Raw genomic sequence first — 21,724 nt, forward strand, 5'->3', positions numbered from 1 at the left:
CTGAAACTATATTGTATTTTTAATACTGAAATTTCACCAAATATTACATATATTGATCACACCAATATTACACTATTATTATTTCTAAACATTGTCAATGGAATTGTTACTCCAGTTTCGAAAATAGTTAATACCACAGTGCTGTTGAATTAGTTTTCTATAACAGAAGCGCGGTCAATAGTCCCAGCCGTAATTCAAATCACGAGTTTATTTTCAAAATCAGTCCTTCCATTATTTCATGATTTTATGATCGCAGAAATTAACACGAAATCAAGAAAACGCCGCAATATTCACAGGCGCTTGTAATTTTTCAAAATTACCGCAGATTTGGGCCAAGGCGCATCATGTGACGTCAGCAAAACTCAAAGCATTCTTCAATATGCGCGCGCCGGACATGAGTACAGCTAAAAAGGTCTCATTTACCAACAAACCACTGCGAAAGACAAAATTTTGTGCAATTGCAATTTTGCCAATTCAAGTAGTTTCCTGCAACAAAAATTTAAAAAAGCACAAAAAACTTCCAATTTATTTTTTTTAAAAAAGCTGCAGCAAAATCAAGCATTTTCTGACCACAAACCCAAAACTAACTTGTTTTATTAAAACGTATCTATAAAATGTTCTTTAATAATAATAATTTTAAAAAATTGCTCACATTGCTGTGGTATAAGAGGAATAAAATGTGCCGTTACTGGAAAATAATCAACTTCAGGGGGGTAACAGTAGCTTCGCTTAATGTCACGCCACCCTGTTGTTGATGATTGTCCTACAACAGCACACCCCCTAGTGTTCTACTCTTTACTTTACAGCTTAAAAGCTACTTGATTTAAAAAAAAAAAAAAAAAAAAAAAAAAAAAAAGCTGTGACTAGACAATTTAGACCAGTCATTAACTGATTCATGTAGACCTTGTGCTCTTCCATTAACAGCTTATAAAATGCACAGAACTCCTCACATTTAAATGCATCAACATTTCACACAGCCATGAAAACACACCTTTTGCACATTTGTCTGAGGGACCTGATCCTGATGGAAAAGAGCCTGCAGGGATCGCAGTCTCGCTCTTTCACCCACTAAAAATCATGCAGCGTATCCTTTCACAATAAGGGGAAACACGCTCTAAGCAGCCAAATAGGTTATAAATAACATATTGCTTCAAGTATGCGATGAAGCATTAGGTCAGTGCTGTGTGGGGAAATTAGCACAAAAGAAACCGTAAATGCCTCAACTTTCACTTCTCCTCACAAAGGAGGTGGGATCTGTATCACATGGTGCATACAGAAAATACAAAACCCAGGCAATTCCTGATAGCCAGTGAGCCACACCCTTTTAATCACACTCACGTCTCTATGAGTTTCACACAAAGCTCGGGGGGGGCTGGGCTGCTTGATGTGGCTCATTAGAAGCTTTAATGACATTTATTTCTAGCCCATTAGGACCTGATTTATGGCAGTCTGAGTGAAGTGACCTCCGCGTACCCTTCCTTCCTACAGAAATGGTGGAGTATGAATGCAATGTGCAGAAGACAGTGTGTGTTTGTGAGAACAGAACGAGTGCGTACGGCTACATGTACTGCTAAACCCGAGAAGACTATATGCTCATGTACAAATCAGGAACTACAAACATTATCTTCTGAAGTATAATATTGGTTGCCTGGAAGTTGATTACTTGCTAACATAGTGTAAATAACATAGCAAGCTAGCTAGTTGAGTACATAAATACATACTAAGGAAAACTAACTAGAATGTGGATTTCCAGGAGGTAGACCATTCAGGAGGCATAGTTCTTATCTTGGAACTAACCAATGGAGCACAACGTCACCAAAAAATGGCATGGGCGGATAGCATTTGAGCCTGGCAACTTTATTTCCTCTTGATGTGTTTAAGTGTGAGGTGACGGTGCAAATACTTCTGCACTTTATCTAGTAACTAGGAAACAAATGGACAGGGTGTGGAATGTGCTTGGTCTGGATTATTGATCTGTGCACCTGATACTGAATATTTCACAGTGGTTACTAAATGCCATGGTTTAACACAGTTGAAAAATAAACTGCGTAACGAACTAATTTAAAAATAGTAGATTTAAAACTGCACGAATTGATTAGTTAGTGCTTTTGTATTTACTTGGATTGCAACATTAAAAACGTACTAAATGCGACCTTGCAGGAAACAAGCGATTGGGGTAGAGGAATTTCTGAAAATTAGCTCTTCTATAAGCTTGCTTTCTTGAACAAATAAATGAATAAATGAGCAAATAAACACAATATTTCCTATTTAATTATAATAAAAAAAATTGTCCATTTTCAGTATTACAATATATAATATTTAATCCATTTTCCATACTGCTGATCCACAGGGTCGTGGAGAGCCTGGAGCCTATCCCAGGAAACTCCTGGGTGCCAACCCATCACAGGGCACGATCGTACACACATTCACATGCTTATTCACACACTATGGACAATTAGGAAATCAGCCTACAATGCATGTCTTTGGACTGGGGGAGGAAACTGGAGTACCTGGAGGCAACCCCCAAAACACAGGGAGAACACGCAAACTCTGCGCATACAGGGTGGAGGCGGGATTCAAACCCCCGACCCTGGAGGTGCTAACCAAATGTGCTGTGATTAATTTGGCAAAAAAAAAAAGAAAGAAGGAAAAAAAGAAGAATAAAAACAAACAAAACTAATTGAATCCTAAGACAATCCCTGAAATGAACATTTGATATGTCTCAGTACACCAAACACCAATGACAAGCATGCTTTTCTACATTCACACTCAAGAACTCCTGAGTACATCCATGTCAGCCTGGTATGTAATTCAATGTGTATGTATGGAAACAGCACTGCCAAGCTGCCACTATTGGGCCCTTGAGAAACACCCTTAACCCTCTCTGCTCCAGGGGTGCTGTATCATGGCTGACCCTGCACTCTGACCCAAACTACCTAACAAGCTGGGATATGCAAAGAAATAATAATAATGCTATAATGTATATGTGACAAATAAAGGCTTCTTCTCCTCCTAGACGTCTAGACTCAGATCAGACAGGAAAAGAAGCTGAAGAACATTCTAACCTAATCTTAAAACTAACAAAAAGCTAAACAAAATGACAAATGACAAAAATAAAACTATAGTAAAACTGTTGTGAAGGTGTGTATGTTACCTGGGGAGGTACGCCACACATCATGTCCCAGGTGCCGTACTGGCCGTGGGCCTGGCGGTAAAGTCGCACTGCATCTGTAAACGCTGGGGTCTGAACCTTACATTCCTCTGACAGGCCTGAGAAAGAAACGGAGAAATGAACAGCTTCAGAATGAGATCATCATCATCTCCTGCCCACTATTAGTTTTCTGGAAATACCCAGCTGTGTTTAAATCCACCATCTAGTCACAATATAGTGTCCGATTATTAGAGTCTGACATTTTGGAGTCCTGATTAAAATCATACAGACTCAAAAGATTAACTCAAAAGAAGAAGTTTAAAAGGTGTGTGTCCACCATTCCTCCATCCCCCCGCCAACCCTCAGTGCATGTTTTAGATTTAGTCCTACAGCAAGTGGGCACCTTGTTTGTTTTTTTGGCCACACCTTTTTTGACAAAGCACAGTCACGTGAAACTCTTTCTTGCCTCCCGACCAATCAGGCTTGGAGTTAGAGGGCAAGTGAGGAAAAACAAACATTGAGGAGTGAATTCCAGTGAATATGAGGAGACATGGTGAACTGAAAATATTTTGTTGGCAATATTCCACCACTGCAATATACAGGGTGATAAAAACAACAACAAAAGAACAACCTTAACACTTATGAAACACTACAACACTGTAACATTACAAAACAAGGGAAACTATTTACAGCCTGTAAAATGCATTTTGTAGCCATTTCACTAAAAATGACAAACAGCACTGTGAAGAAAAGAGAACTGCAATGAAAAGAAAAATATTGGCAGTACATGTTAAAACAACTCGTCTATTCTGGGACGTTCACTGGGACAGCTGTGGCTGCATCAAGTTGAACAAGCAGCTCATATTTTCTTGATTTTCTGTCTCCTAAGCTACAGCGAAGGCAAGCAGCATCCTCATTAGCAGAGTTACTTCCTGAATATCTTTAACTGATTTACTTAACTCTCATTTTTAGCTTACTTATTACTGTTAGTAATAAATCTAATGTAGATAGCAAGCTGTACTCGTTGACTGATACTAGATAGGACTGGTAAAAGCATTGTTATGGTTACAGTGTACACATCACATGATCCCCTTTTCCATATCAGCACAAAAGATGCTCCAGCTAGCACTATTTAAGGGGGGGGGGGGGGGGGGGGGGGAGAAAAAAAAAGAAAAAAAAAAAAAAAGGCAAGCATTTTGACTGTTCTAACGTTACAAAAGACTATTTCACTGTCAGAAGTGGTTCCAAGTACCCTAAAGGTTCTAAACCTTTAAGGGTTCCTACGGTGGGGATTTCTAAATGAAACTTTCGGTCTAAAGCCCTGACCTATAATGCATTTGTGGATATTATCTGCGACCTCTTTTGAACAGGTGCAGTTTCACACAGTTGTTTATCTGCAGTAGAAAAAAAAATCAAATAGGCCCAGAGGGGCTTCTTTGTTCTCTGGGGAAACTCCTAAAAACCCCTTCTATGTAGAACGCAAGAATTTGCTTTCAAAGTAGAACCCGTGTAGGAAACCTTTGAGGACAACACGTCCCCAGTCCGTTTTATTAATTGAAAAAAAATATATATTTTTAAATACATGATGATCACCATCCACCATTACATGATGATCCCTACATTACAGACTTACAAAAATAAATAAATAAATAAATAAATAAATAAATAAATAAATAAAAGATTGTGCATTGTTTGAGCTGCTAGATGGAATAATTGTAGTGTACCACGATCCCCTGAGGAACCCTTTTATTGCTCCTGACTACACAGTGTCTAGGGAATAATGAGCAGGGTGATCTTTCAAACAGGTTGTGGCTTAGTTCCCAAAAATGACCTAAATAGAGAAGTAAGAGCAATGGTATATGAACATGTGTATTGGTATGAATAGCTGAAAGTGAAACTCTTTCTAACTCAAATCATGTGCACACACAATCACACATACAATCTCACAAACAAACAAAAAAAATTCTACATGGCATGACTACAGGACATTCCAGTTGTGGGAACTGCTGCCTCTGTGTCGGTCATGTGGAATTATCAGCTAAACACTGCCACGGGTCTGCATGCAAATTCAGCCTTCGTTGGAGGACTGAGAGTTTGAGACATTAAATAACTTCCAGATGTTGACTGTTTTCAACTGCTTGTGTATATTGATGGTTACAGCAAATATATATCCATAATTAAAATACCAGCTCGCAGTCTTGTGTGTGTGTGTATGACTTGTGACAAAGAGGGGAAGTAAGTTGGAAGTGGGCTGGGTGTGGGGCCTGGAGGAGTGTAGACAGGAAGTTCACACACACACTCACACATGCATTCAGTTGTGCTGTGCTTGTGTGTGTGTGTGTATGTGTGTGTGAATGGGTGTATATGTATGAGTGCATTCATGCATGGCAAAATGGCATATCCCGGAACATGGGCAGAGAAGAAAGCAAATATAAAGGGGTATACAAATAAAATGTAAGTAGATAGATCAGTGAACATGGTCCAATTACTTGTTTACAAAATTACCACTAAAAAAAAAAACAAACAAACGATGAAATAATGTGAAAACTCTTCCCATTCTGAGGTAACGTCTCTAATCCGATGAGCTGCCATCAGCTAAATAATTTAGCTCACGGTTTCATAAGTAGGAGTGAGAATCCGGGTGATTTTACATGAAATGATGTCAGATTAAATTCATCTTTAAAAATATATCGATTTGGGGAGCACGGTGGTGCACATTTGCCTGGCACCTCCGGGGCTGGGGGTTCGATTCCCACCTCCGCCCTGCGTGTGTGGAGTTCTCCCCGAGCTTCAGGGGTTTCCTCCGGGTACTCTGGTTTCCTCCTCCAGTCCAAAGGCAAGCATTGTAGGCTGTGTGGCATCCCTAAACTGTTGTGTGTGAATTCATAATAGAATATGATGGTGTGTGCGCGCAGTTGTGCCCTTGGCTCCAGGCTCCCATGTGACCCTGTTTAGGATAAGTGGTATGGAAAAATGCACTGATCTATACAGATCAACAAGTTCAAAAGCTACTACTACTACTACCACCACCACCACCACCACCACCACTACTACTACTACTACTACATTTTATATATAGATAGATAGATAGAGAGAGAGAGAGCACAAGAGAGATCGAGTAAAGCTGTTAAGAGTGAATATATTTCAAAAACTGAAAAGTAATATACTTTAAGTAATTAATTACCATTTATTACAAAAGTTTCACTTCATGTTAGCATATTTAAGGCAAATAAGAATGATTTTTTTTTTTTTTAATCCAGTGGTATACATTTATATTTTAAAAAAAACTAACACTACAAAAAGAACTGGGATTGTAACCATGGTCACATTAAAACACTGCCAATCTAACAGAACATAAACCCAGATGCACGGTTCATGGCATAGGCACTATTTAGACCATTTGTTCTACACATTATCAGTTCTTGTTAGTCTCAAAGCAAATTCCTGTCACTCTGTTTTCAAAGCAAATTCCTGTTGCCAAGTACAGATATTAGCCCGTTTAATCCCACCAGCCATAAACCTGAACGAAAGGTTGTAAAGCCTATAAAAAGAAGTTTATTAATATTTAGTACTAACTATCCTGATAAGTATCCGGAGGCTATCCCGGGACCACTGGGTGTGAGGCAGAAATCCATGATACAAACTGAAATACAATTTAGAGTATGTTTTTGAACAGCGGGTGGAAACCAGAGAACCCAGAGGAAAACCACGGACATGTAACAAGAACCTGAGAAACTCTTCACATACAATACTCCAAGCGCAGGATCAAACCCAGAACCCTGGAGCTGTCAGGTAGCAACACTACTCACTGCACCATCCAGTTTTCTACGTGCTTTGTTTTTTTTTTTTAACTGAAAGATAAGCTATATTGGTTTCAAATGATCATTTTGGTACAAGTGGTCACATGACCAGAGCCATTTACTTTACGCATGTACCTGGCAGCTCTGTGAAAGGAAAATTACTCAACACCTTGACTGTAAACACAGATACAGCTACCATATTTGGTGCATATAATCGTTAAAGGGATATGAATGCTATGGATATTAAGTGGATATAATCTCTCTCACAGGAAATGGAAACGTGAACGGTGACGTTAGTGTCCGCTGGGATTACGTATGGCTTCTTGCATTTACACCATTAGCTGATAATCCTATTTATCCTCACTGCCCACATTGTATGCACCAATTAGTAAGGTTATACGAGGTGTTATCTTTGAATCACTATTAATTGTTTAATGAACATACTGTATAAGTTACTGTAAGGTCTAAAAGATCTTTAAACAACCGAGTTAAACCGACCAACAGACTTTGTCCTCACATATTTTAAAAGGGGAAAATTAGATCATCAAGGAACTTAATAGGATTTTAATTAGACAAATAACATTCCTAATTTATTGCGCATAACTAGATAACTGCACATAACTCCGAACTGCATTCGGATCCTTGCACTCGCCCATTTTTCCTGCTTCCAACACATCAACTTTGAGAACTGACTTTTCTTTTGCTGCCGAATATAGGTAGCAGGTGCCATTGTAATAAAATAATCAAAATGTTACTCCATTCACCTCAGTGTTTTTAATGTGGATTGAATTATTTTAATAATTGAAAAATCGCTGTGCTACGAGAGGAATAAAAACCTTCGCTTCATGCGAGTCCACATCACACCATCAATGCGTTGATTATTTTCCTATAACCACACAGCTCGTCGGTTTCATTTCTCACTTAACCCAACTGAACTCATCAAACAGTCAAACCATCATGAGTGAAATCATGTGCTAGACTTGGAGAATCCTTTCAGTGAAGAGTTTCTCAGATATCCCTCCCTCAAGTTTGCCAGCATATTTTTGAAGCCCAGCTGCATTTCAACAATAACACGACCCCTTGTTCAGTTCAGAAGAGCCGCTGAGAAAGTCGAGCCCGGGCCAAACATGCCGCTGGAATGACTGATACAGCCACATTCCACTGCGTGTACTTCATGTATTGAGTTACACATTGCATTCGGGTGTTTAAAGAGAGAAGCAACGGGAGTCATGCAGTTGTGCAGATTTTTCGCACAGACCTGCATGACTCATAAAACCCACTCCTGATTCATGCCTTCAGTTTCCCCATTAAATTCCCAGAAAATACTCATTTATTATTTTTATAATAATATTACAACTTCACTTCCCAGGAGTTTCTATTTAAATAAGGGCCACTCATCACAGCTGTACCTGTCTAATAACCTACAGTACTAGCTTAATGTGCATCATAAAACACTTTTCATACGTTTAAAAAGGTATGACCTGATCGTTTATAAAATCACTCCCATCATCATCAGAGCCTGTCAGGACCATTCCACTGCTCAATTACATTTCATGACATTCACACTTTTAAAATGATAAATCCATATTTAAAATGTTCTGCTTTTTAATCATGTAGCATAAATCTGTCTCACTGCGCTTTGCGAGGTTTTTATTCACCAAGAAATGCTTGATGAAAGACAAGTCTTTTTAAAAAAAATAAAAAAAACAATAAAAATTAATGCCATACGTTCAGATTTATTTAAAAGCTTTGTATTAATAATTCAATCATATAATTAAATACAAAAAAGTGGGGGTCCTAAAAGCAATACTGCTTACCATAGCAATACTATAAGCTCCGTTATAGGCTACAGTCCCCTCCGAAAGTATTGGAACAGCAAGGCCAATTCTATTGCTTGTGCTATACATTGAACACTTGGGTTTGAGATGAAAAGATGAATAGCAGAATTTCAGCTTTCATTTCCTGATATTTACATTTAAGTGTGTTAATCAACTTCAAACATGGCAATTTTGGTGACGTCCAATTTTTAGGTGAGCAAAAGTATATAGTCATCTATTGCTTGACTTGGCCAGTCTAAAACCTTCTATTCCCCCCCACCATGATCTGCTGTCTCATATTCATGGAAGAATTGGTCTTGCTGTTCGAATACTTTCAGATGGGACCGTATATATTCGGGGTAAGAACATCAGAAGCACAGAATCTGATTAGATTTCAGTTCAGCGTGGAAAAATCGTATAAATTCTTGATGTGATGCATCTTGATTATTTTTTTATTTACTTTTTCATTTAAATAATTTAGAAAGAAAATGTAATAAATGGACTTCTTGTATGGTGAGTGCTAAGAAAATGTAATAAATGGACTTCTTGTATGGTGAGTGCTAGATTTATATATATATATATATATATATATATATATATATATATATATATATATATATATATATATATATATATATATATATATATATATATATATATATATATAAAGAGAACAAAGTACGTGTCCTAAGTAAGGACATGTAAGGATTAAAATACGCTGACGTGCTGTTATAAGAAAATAAATCAACAAGCTGATGATCATGAAGTGTTTTGTACCTCTTATTCCACAGCAGCTTGCCAATGATAATTTGATCATAAAAAAAAAAAAAAAATCAAACATTTTTTAGATTTACAGTTTTTAGTGGAACGTCTGCAAAACAAGTGCATTCCTGCTGTGACTCTGGTTATAAAAGTTACAAAATAGTCCTTCCTGCACCAGAACAGTGTGATGTTCAGCATTTTGAACACTTTCCCAAGAAGGAAAATTGAAAGTTGCAATTTTCCGACCAATCAGAATTGAGAATTCGATAGTACTGTGATAAGAGAGATTCTTTACTGTAATTAGTTTATCATCAACAGGCATTACCAGACATAACATTTCTATTTCTGTACTCCACGGACACTCCACACACTGTATTGTTACTACATGTAGCATACTTCGGTTCTCTCCGTTTTGCACTACCCGTAGACTTCTCTTCTATGTATTTATTATCCATTTCGTATTTTTAAATGCACAGTCTAAGGAGGAGTAGCCCAGGTTTTCATTTCACTGCATGTTATGTTATATACTGTATATAACAGTGTATAAAAATAAAATCTTGAATCCTGAATCTAACAATTAAGGATACAATAATGATTTTGCACTTATTCCTAAGAAAGCATTTGGTTTCACCTTCCCTGGTTGATGTCATACAAGTTTATACTGCAGCCCTAAAGCTAACGTTAGGTGTGTCTGTAGCACAATAATATAGTAGGCTTGATACCAAAACTTCAAAGTAAAACATTTGGATTCAGATTTTAATTTGGCAAGCCTCCAACCTAAGCATCCACGCTCTATATTGCATGTCCGAGCGGCTGTGTAATTCACACAAGCAACAGAATTATGAGCTCTTAAACGTGACTCGTGAACTTAATTATGACTTAATCCTCCAACAAACACCCACAACAATACAAGAAGAAAAGGAAGTGGACATCACTGGGTGAGACACAGTCATGATTACGTGTCAGTCATACAAAACATCTCAAACAGTGCTATGGAGAGGAGCTAAAAACAAAACAAAACAAAAACTCTGAAAAACAAAGGGCTTCCTTTTTGTTGGCACTGAGTAAAACCACTAGGGCTGAGTTATAGGGCTTTGCCTCTTTTTTTGCCTGAACATGTTGCATCAAGTGTGTGCTGTAGACCTTAAAGCTTTAAGGGATAGAGGTGAGCAGACACTGCAGATATTACACACACACACACACTCACTTCATAGCACCTTCAGTAAAGTGTGCCAAGTGCTGCCAGTTTGGCGCAGTTCCTCCGAGTGCGTGTGCGCATGTGTGTACACATCAGAGACGGGCACGAGTTTCTAAACAGCAACGTGGATCTAGATTACATTATTTAGATCTTTCAAATGGAACTTAAGCCTCTTTCACACAAGCATGTAGCGATTCAGCAGTAATTAATCAGAGAGTGAAATCCAGGAAAGATTCATGCAGACACTTAGAGGATGCCATGATGACTATTTTATCGTCTTTTGTGATGGCTGGATTAAAAACACTTTAGTGAAAAGAAGCACAAATGGGGGGGGGGGGCCTTAAGTCAATAAAAGAATAGAAAAAGGGGGAGGGGGGGTGGGTAAAAATAGAGATCTCACTCCAGGCCTTTTTTGGGAAAATATGTCCTTCAAAACACACACACACACTTTTCCCAGTGCCAGTGTGCATTCCCTTCTCTGTAACCTCCCACCCAGACAGAACGAAGGAATCTGAACTCCAGCAGAGAGGCAGAGTAGGAAAAAAACAAAAACATTTAGCTCTAGAATTTATAGAGCAGCAAGCCACAAAGCTAGAAAGGCCGGCGCTTGTATTTTCTCTCATGCCGAAACGGTTCCCAGCAAACATTTGACGAGGCAGTATAATAGTCCAGCAGCATGCTGTAAACGTTAATACAGCTGATGCACTGCCCAAAGAACATCATATAAAGTGTGCTCAGTTAGTTTCATTGTCGAGCTACTGATTGGTATTAGCTGGGAGGCTGAAGCCTATTCACTCTGACCATCACCCCTGACTAATCTATTTCATGTCTGAATTAATGGCACAATTGACAAGGTCAAGTCACATGCATTATATCACAAGGTCTCATTGAAGACATGAGATTAATCTGGTAAAACCACATACGAACACGTCCGCGCGCACACACACACACACACAGACACACAGACACACACTAGTGCTGTGCCATATCGTATTGTCCAATTCCTGTCCATGATAAGAAATTGTCATCCTGCAATATTGTCGATGACGTGTTTACAAGCCACAATGTGGGCAACTCGCACGTAGAACGGGAACAAGCACGGCAGGAGGCAGAGTTCCATCCCAAGACGAAAAAGAATTAATCCCCCCAAAAGGAGCTTCCTCCGTAATATGGAAGTGGCTCAGATAAAGAATATCAGATGTGAATCAAACGTCTGCGATTTGTAAAGTGTGTCAAAAACCCGTATCAAAGGGTGGAAACATCAAATTTGTTCCACCACCACAAGCAAAAACACTGCACTGTATGCCGATGTGACTTGTCGCCAAAAAGATAGTGTTGAATGTTACTATTTTCATAGTCATTTATATCGTAACTGCAAAAGATACTGTGAAATATCGTGATATAGTTTAAGTCTAATACGTACAAAGATGTGAAGGCATATAGACGTTCATGATTTCTGATTTCTTTTAAATGTTAAATGTCTGTAATGCTCATCTGGGTTCATGTCATGTTTCCTCTGAATACCAAACACGATAAACTGAAACAATGTAACAAACAAACAAACAAACAAACAAACAAACAAACTGAAACCACTAACTCTCCACTCTCCTCTTGTGTAATTCGTACTTTGATTTGTATTTTGTGACGACATTTTACGTGTCATCACTGCTGATGACGTGCGTCAAAAAAAGCAGCCTGAAAAATGCAAATATCAGCTCAAAGTTAGCGGATGTTTCACTCTGTGTAACCACTTCACACGACCGTCACGGACAGGCTGCAGGAATCTACAGTCTGGGCTAGAAAGAAATCAGACCAATCCTGGGTTCTGCATTCGGTGTATTTTTTCTTACGACCAGCGGTGGTGCTGTTTCACCCGATTCCAAAAAAGTCCAACATAATCCATGTTAAGACATTTCTTATAAATAATATGACGTGGATGACAATAATGTAACCTTACACTGACGTATTTTTATCGTGGAAAGGCTGCTATCATTTTCTGTTACTCAAAAAAAAACAAAAAAAAACCACAACAAGTAGATGGAAAAGTAGCTATCCCAATAATTCAATTAAGAGCGAGAAAGTATCCAAAGTACAATGTTACTCATAATCCAGGCTCATACTTATTGTCAAAACAAGCAGCTACGATGACAGAGATGCCTCATTGATGCTAAGTCACTGGTTTCATTCATAAAGATATGCAGATACCAATAAACTAACAAATCCCTAGTGAAGTAAACTCATACATACATACATACATACATACATACATAAAATTTTTTAAAACATAACAAATAAAAGGCCGAACACAGCAAAGTATAATAGTGTGTGAAATTGACCGTTATACTAAAGTTAAACATACAATTCAATAAATATCGTACTACTGGTCAATTTTTTGTTAACCATCTGTACATGTTGCACAGTAAATAATTTTTTTTTTTAAATTATGAAAAAGCAAAGCAAAAGTAATTCTATTTTAATGCTAGATTACAGAAAAAATAAATTGTATAACTTTTAAATAGTTAATACTAATGAATTGTGCTTAATAAGATGCAGTACATTAGCTAAAAAGGTCAAATGTCAATCCTGGTTTCAGGATATCTTCAAGTAACAGTTATAAATGAATGAAATGTGGGAAAGATTCATATATTCAGACCTATGGTTGACAAGTGTGGGCTTGTTTATGTGTTACTCAGAAAAACTGCTGTCAGTCAGCTCACTGTGAGAACGGGAGGCAATTCAGAAAAGCATCTCAGTAGCAATAACAAGACTTGCAACACGCTGGGCCAAGATTCACCAAACACCGTGTTTAGACAAGACAAGACGATCACTTTCGCAAATGGCATGACAGGGTGGCACAGAGAGATACTGACATTTCCTATTATATAAACTGTAACAGTTCTCTTTTCAGTGCCACTCAATCTGAAAGATGAAATCTACACCGATGATCTAAAAGCAAACGTTATTTTTAATTACATTTCATTTAAAATATAATAAATAAGATTACAAACTTATGACAAAAACATTGTGTCCATCTCCAGATCAGCCTTGATTTATAACTTTCAGACGCCCCACCCACCAAGCAGTTATTCTATGTTTAACAATTATATAAAATGACATACATATATCTATAAAACACATGAACCTCCCACCCAAAGCTACATTTTTAACCTAATATATTTATGGAAAAACTACATTAATGACAATTTACCAAAGAATTACACACTTAACATCCAGTTTATTAGACCCGTACACCTGCTCAGTCATGCAATTCTCCCGTCTGGCAAATCAAGTGGTAGCAGAGCAATACATAAAATCATGCAGACACAGGTCAAGAGCTTCAGCTGATGTTCACATCAACCACCAGAATGGTGAAAAAAGTGATCTCAGTGACTTAAACCGTTGTGTGGTTGGTGGTGATTGTTGAGTATTTCAGAACCTGCTGATTTCCGGGGATTTTCTCACACACACACACACACACACACACACACACACACACACACACACACACACACACACACACACACACACACACACACACACACACACACACACACACACACACACACACACACACACACACACACACCTCTAGAGTTCATGCAGAATGGTGGAAAACATAATATATCCAGCGAAATGGCTTGTTTATGAGCGATATCAGAGGAGAATGACCAGACAGGAAGTCTCAAATAAACACTCTGAGCAGTTGATTGTAAAAATGTCACCTGTCCAGTTTTGGTGTGCATGTGCCCACTCTAGCCTCAGATTCCTGTTTGCAGCCGACAGGACTGGACTTCGATGTGGTCTTCTGCCGTTGTAGCCCATTCTCCTCAAGGTTCACCATTCTGAAATGCTTTTCTGCTCATCACGGTTGTATAGAATGGTTATTTCATTAACTGCAGCCTTCCTGTCAGCTCGAACCAGTCTAGTCATTTTCCTCTGACATGCCCAGAACTGGTGCTTACTGGATGTTTCTGAAATATTCCGACCAGCCTGTCTGGCACCAACAACCACGCCATGGTCAAAGTCACATTTTTTCCCCCATTCTGATATTTAACGTGAACATTAACTGAAGCTCTTGACCCATTTCTGTAGGATTTTATGTATTGCTCTACTGCCACATGATTGACCAATTGAATGATTACATGAACGTGCAGGTGTACCTAATAAAGAGGATAGTGAGTGTGTAGTTAAAGTTTATTGGGATAAAAAAATGTCAGTCTTCTAGGAATAATTAAACAATGAAAGTTTCAGAATGTAAAATGTTAGTGTAACATTAATGACATTTTAGAGGTGATGATTCAAACAAGCACTGATTCCTGCATGCTTAGTACTATACATACTGATCTCATCTTCATGTTCTCTCTCTCTCTCTCGTGCGCTCTCTCAGCCTTGAGCTACAGAATTTATCTATTCTCTAGCATGTGAAAGGAAAGGCATGCAAAGCTCTGATCACATTTCGCTCCTGTTAAAATGCCGCTGTCAAAAAACCTCCCGTGGCCTGTAATGTAATCCAGCGTTATCACCGTAATCTACCATCTGCATTATTTGATTCATCGTTGTAGACATAAAGGGTCATGATGAAATGAGATAAGCAGTCAAGCCAAGTCTTGGCACATGGGGCTCATAGAAGACATTACTCAGATTCGGGCATGTAATGAGGCACATCAAAGAAAAAAAGCCCCACTGTATTTTCCACATGCGTATTTGAAATACACTGCATCATCTTATTCAGTGACTCACCGTTGTTGGTGTGTCGGATGCAATCCTGAAACACAGCGTGCCACTTCTCCTGCTCTTTCTCTGTGGCTGCGCAGAAGTAGTGATGGCGTGCGTACGGGTGCCACAGGATGACCGGGAACTGTGTAGCACACTTCAGGAAAGGAGAACTGCCCACTTTGGCTTTTACATCTTGGGGAGGAAGGGAGAAAAATAATAAAATAAAAATACAGAAATGTAAATGAATAAAAAAAGTTTGTCATCATTATAACAGCTTCAGTCGGTGTAGGATGGTCAAGGGCCATGCCCCATATGATTACATACTACATTACCAGGACTTCTCTCAATCCCTTGTGCCTCATTTCTCAATCTGCAACCCTTCATCTTATTTCTCTCACTTTTGTTACCCACAATTCACACCACTAGCACATTTTCAGCTTGCTTCACTCAAGACATACTACTTTGGCCACTAATAGGGGCTCTTGATAAAATCTTGCGTATACTATCAGCTTAATGAATGTCTGTCAGTCCTATGAGGCATAGACGGAAACACACATTCCGCCCCCACAAGAGTTGTTTCTTAAATTTCTTACTGTCTTACCAGGAAGGCTGGTGTCCAGGAGCTCCAGGTACTTATCCATTGAGATCAGCACTTTGTAACCAGCACAGTTGATACTTCCTTTGGGTTGAAGGCCTCGATCATGGGCCTGGATACAAATAAACACAATAGTAGCAAAAAAACATAATAGTTAGACCGCTGGAACTTAGCACCTCCAGTATAGAGTCAGTCTTACATGGTGCCTTTATAGTTTCTTAGACTATATTTACTTGAATTAAAGGTTAGATTTCCCTCATATTTTCATAACCCTTTTTTACTCATCTCTACCAAGGGTGACAATAATTCCAATAAGTTGACTGTATAGCATTAGACATATTTTATTCAAATTTATAACGGTTCCTGTGTTTTTCTGAAAAACAAAGCCCTAAATTAAGCTTGTGCATGGTGTGTTCTTTCCAGTGTAGGAAAAGACAGGGTAGAACAGGTGACTGAGCACTGATACACTGTAATAATGAAGGCTGAAGTCACACAATGCAATATTTACAGAAGTGAGTTAAAGCATTGCTGCAGCTGGGTAAGTTGGCACTGGCATTATGTTGGCTTAGCTGGTTGCTCAACAAATGAAATGTTGAATTAGCGATGTGTGACATTACATTTCTGCATCCGGGATGACTATGACATGAATAAAAACCGGTGTTTATACTTTTTTAAAAAACAAAAAACAGTTTTTGTTTTGAGTCCCAAAATGACTCATGGGAATTAATGCAGCCAAGAACGGGACATGTCTTTACACTAGACTTAATGAAGCACCGGTTGCAACAGGAAAAGTTTGACAAACGGGCGTTTGTAAATTGTTTCAAGTTACAGGAAGCAGAAAAAACACACACACACACACAAAAACACAATGATTGAGACTTCACATTTATTAAGACATTTCACATACGGACAGGTGACAAACTAAAGCAAAAACGTTATATTGTGGGGGGCATTTATTTAATTTGCTGGCATGGTTTCAGTCCACTTAGGATGAAGTGCCACTGCACATCTCCTGATAGATCACCTTTACTCTACAACAAAACAATTCTATCCTGATGGGTGTGGTCTCTTCAGGACGACTTCACTCACAACCACGGGGGCTCACTGAATGGTTTGATGAGCATGAAAATTATGTTTTGTCTTCACAGTGACCAGAACTTAATCCAGTGGAAGATTCTGGAGTGACATTTTAAACAGCACTCACCACTACCATAATCAAAACACCAACTGAGGGAATATCTTTTGGAAGAAAGGTGTTCATCACTCCCGTACAGTTCCAGAGACTTGTAGAATAAATGCCAAGGCATACTGAAGCTCTTCTCACAGCGCATGGTGGACAAACACCTTACTAACACACCTTTGGTGCTTTTTTTGTGTGTTTTTTCCCCATTTGTCCCCTGTGTGTATGTGTATATAAATAAATTGTCTTTGTTCTTGCACCCCCCAAATGCAGGTTACCTGTTTGCTTTCATAATAGCTGATCGTGTACGAATCTGGGACGAAGAGAAAACGATTCCTCCATTTTTTGTTTTCCTCGATATACTGAAGCAGCATCCCTGAGAAGATGGACTTGTTCTCTAGAGGCACCTGGAAACATTGCAAGAGCACAATAAGAGCAAGTTATAATCCATTCTGCTCCATTACAGAACTTCAGAATGTTATTTACAAAAGAAATTATGCTTTGTTTTCCCCATAATTATACAGTACAAGTAAACAGACATTTGCACTGGGAGTATTTAAGCCTGAACTTTGTTTATATAAATGTGTACCCACCCACTGACAGTCACTTTCCCCTTAACTTTCATCCAATCATGTGACTACACACACACACACACACACACACACACACACACACACACACACACACACACACACACACACACACACACACACACACACACACACACACACGATAATTGGCTCAAATGCACAAACCTTCAAGGGGTAAAGTAGCTTCAAGAGGAATAAACGGTACACACTTTTCATCTTTATGCTTCCCAAAATAGATCATTTCAAATCATTACAACTAATCTATGCTAAAAATGTCTTTATTATGTTTTGGAATGTTACTAAAACCTAAATACATATGTACACATTTAGGGAAAGAGCATGCATGAATGTGCTTATTATATGAATTGTTGATAGACCAAGAGAATGGATTGTGACTTGTGCTCACTGACAGTGCTAGCTGCTAGAGCAGAGGTCATCATCTGGAGGACTAGGGTGAGGAGGAAGAGGAGGAAGAAGAAGAACTAGCCAAAAGTTCAGCGACTCTAGATGTGTTTTTGTTTTTTAAACATGAACCAACCTCTGTAGCAGATCCTTTGTTGTGTTGTCATGATTTATTCAATCACATGTATTTATGCAAATTATTTAGCTAATCAAGACCAGAGATTAGCTACCGTAGAGGCATTTATCTGAAAAAAGGGGGAGAGTTTTCAAAGACTTTCATAGACGCCCCCCCCCATTTTATTTACCCTCTCTGGTCTGATTAGCAAACTGACGAGATGGCTTGTTTAAAGAGAAAAGTCAAGGACGAAAACAGCGTTCATAGACGAACGGACAATTTCAAAGCACATCTGTTCAGAGCCCATGGCACTAATCAACAGTGGTAACCACCACTACAAGATATCTTATTTATAGCCATAAACTAATCATTAATAGTACGACATTAAAAGGCAATTAAAGGAACCCTTCAGTCGCGTTAGTTGATTATCCGGACGAAATTTTACATAACTAGAACTTTACAAAGTTTTGTTAAATAAGAGTCGATAAGTCTTAGCAATTTATCTAACCAGACATGTCAAAATATAACCATTACTATCTAAACCTATTTTGGTTATCATAACATCTGGTAAATTAGTTAGATAGCCCACTTATCATGCAGAGTCTGCAGCAGTTTTCATCAGACCACATGCTAAGTGCCTACATGGCACTCCACAAGTTATTTTAAACATAAAGTAGTGAAAAACTCTCTTTTATGAACCTTTCGACTTGAGAACAGTCTGACCAAATACCTGTATAATCACAAATCAGTCACACTGCGGTAGGATTAAGCCCTGAAACATCTACAGCAATGCAATGAATCCTGGTGTGCCGTCAAGACAGAAAGCCAGCTCAAAACTTTGCACAGATGGCACTTCAGGGGTTTTCTGGTAAAAATGTTTATTGAAGGAGAACACTTCTAGCAAGTCATAGCGAACTGAAAAAGAAGGGATTAGAGAAGATGGAGCCGTTACCTTGCGGTGCAGGAGCTGAGGCTGAGGTCCTCCTCCTCCTTCAACGTCATAGCGCACCTTGTTAAAAAGGGCCACGGCGTACTGCTGCTTGTAGAGACGCCTGAACTCGTCCAGGACTTCGACCGTCCTCGCTGAACAAAAACACACACACAGATGAAATTTAAATAGAAGGAACAGGTAGATATGTGAGGTGGAAATAAAACACTTAGGAGTGTGCTGATCATTGAAGATTTAAGAGTTCAACGGTATGGTGGCAAACGCTTAAAGAAGTAAGGGGAAAAAAAAAAAAAAAAAAAACGGAAATACATTATGAGCATTTTGAAGAATTGTCATGCAGTGACACTAACTCATATCCAACCTTGCATGGTAGGATGCGGATTACAAATATTAAATAAATAAATAAACAAACACACAAACACCATCCATGCCTTCGACTAGGTTTAGCGCATCCACAAAAATTACCAATAATTCACACTGTGCGTTTTTTATTTGATCAAAAAGAACAGTCTGCAATGCTTCAACTACACGGCTCAGGGCACTCGCATGCATGAGTCACGGTGCCAACACTGGATTCGGCATTGGGAACGAAGCCAGCTCTTTATTAACCGGTTTGTGTTCCTGAAAAAGGCCAAATTTCACAAGATTCACACGGGAGACGTTCCAAATCTGTGTTCAGGGCCTCACTTGTGAAACTATTCTTTAAAAAGGGTGTAGGCTCTGGTGGGGATCCAGCATGGGGGAGAGGGAACATTCCTGTCCGTTTGTTTAAAATGCCTTCAGCAAGAGAGGAGCATGATGAATGCAGGTCAGACAGGAAAGAAAACAGAGCTGCAATCTGGATGCACGGGGGGTCTGTAGGATGGGATCTGATAAAAGGTCATCAAGGTCACATTTTGTCCTCGGATAGCGATTTTTCAAGTATGAAGTAGTAAGTTCCAGGAAATGTCAGTAATGATCGGACAGCAAAATGGAGAGTTTACTAGACAAAATTTACACTATACGAGTTGAACGGTTTACCAGGCATGATTATACAACATCAAACACGATGATACATGACGTCCTACACCACAGCGCTGTAGAATGCCTGATTTTGATTGGTCAAAAGGTGTTGATGAATGGTCTAGAACAGCAGCGCATAACACCATCCCTGGACAATTTTTTTAAATCTGTGAGGAGACATTTATTTAACATTTTTGGAAAGATTCTCCACGGTCAGTGCTTTGTATCAGTCAGAGGTAAAGCTGTAACTGTGCTTTCTGGTTTCTCTGTAACATGATATGCTGCATTTTTATCTCATTAACTGGAACAACTGTTTACAATTGCTAAAGGTCACAACTAGAACGTTCCACCACAATCATCAAACATAACTACAGGTAAAAGTATGGCGTCTTCTTGAATTATTCGCAAACTGCTGTGGTATAAAACTAATAAAACTTGAACCAATCATTGATTATTTTGCTATAACATCACCCCCATGATGTTTTATTACTTGCACAACACACTTCAAGAATATCTTGATCTTCAGTGTTTCTATGAAACGGACCTCAATTGTTACAGTAACAAGTGATTTAGTTAAGTTCAAAAAAACCTTCTTTTTTTAAAAAATATTAACTTGTTGCTTGCTATTTCCCCCTCACGTTCCTGAAACCTCATGGTTTTAACTCGTGTTTTTTGTTACTACCAAGCCATTTTTACAACGTGCATTGTTTTGTTTTTCTTGCACGTTGTTTAGAAACCTTAAATTATAGTTCTAGTTGAAGCACTTTTAAACGATTACATTTTGAAGGCATTTACTTCACATCAAATTATCATTTACATTCAACTCATTAAGCACATGAATAGGTCACTGATATTTAAGGGTGTTTCTGGGAAAGGGTGAAACAGGGAAGGGCTCGGGGGGGGTGGGGGTGGTATGGGTCCACCACAGCTCCTTTCTCTTCATAGACCGTTTACATTCTGTGTAGCATGTAACACTGTTCATTCAGAGATTAATGCCAAAGCAGAAGTTAAGGCAGACAGAGAGTCGAGAGCAATCCCCCCTGCTCTGAAACTCATCACGCTCAAATAATGAAACGTCTCTCGGACATGACAAGTTCATGTGAACTCCATCCATACTTACTCCATGAGGAGGGAGAGTATAATGAAGTGCACTGTGAAACCTATAAGAGGGCATACGTGAGCGGGACTAAATGTTCACTGCCCATTTCTTCACTTCAGTCTCACTATAGTGGAGAATATAATGATTATTTGTTTCTTCTTTTTGTAGGAGGAGTCACCACTAAGGCAAAAAAACACATTTATAATAAACATCAAAATGGAGCATGTACTGTATAAAGTACATCAGGTGAAAGATACTTGCCAAAACATCCAGCACCATGAAAGCACACCTTTTCTTTAAAAAATATTCATAGATGCAGTGAAGTTGAAGTTGTCCAATGAATTAAAA

At 38.6% G+C, this 21,724-nt stretch overlaps 1 protein-coding gene across 1 annotated transcript in view; it reads right to left on the bottom strand.

Moving 5' to 3' along the window:
- The window catches only part of niban2b (niban apoptosis regulator 2b), a 42,725-nt gene that overhangs the window by 12,422 nt on the left and 8,579 nt on the right, over positions 1-21,724 (bottom strand). Inside the window, exons 2-6 of the mRNA XM_017451967.3 lie at positions 19,279-19,409; positions 17,498-17,626; positions 16,046-16,151; positions 15,469-15,636; positions 3,155-3,270 (exon numbers count right to left, since the gene is read on the bottom strand). Of these exons, the coding sequence (XP_017307456.1) occupies positions 3,155-3,270; positions 15,469-15,636; positions 16,046-16,151; positions 17,498-17,626; positions 19,279-19,409 (650 nt within the window). The remainder of the gene's footprint in view (positions 1-3,154; positions 3,271-15,468; positions 15,637-16,045; positions 16,152-17,497; positions 17,627-19,278; positions 19,410-21,724) is intronic.

This window comes from Ictalurus punctatus, chromosome 22 (assembly GCF_001660625.3).
Source record: "Ictalurus punctatus breed USDA103 chromosome 22, Coco_2.0, whole genome shotgun sequence".
NCBI lineage: Eukaryota > Metazoa > Chordata > Actinopteri > Siluriformes > Ictaluridae > Ictalurus > Ictalurus punctatus.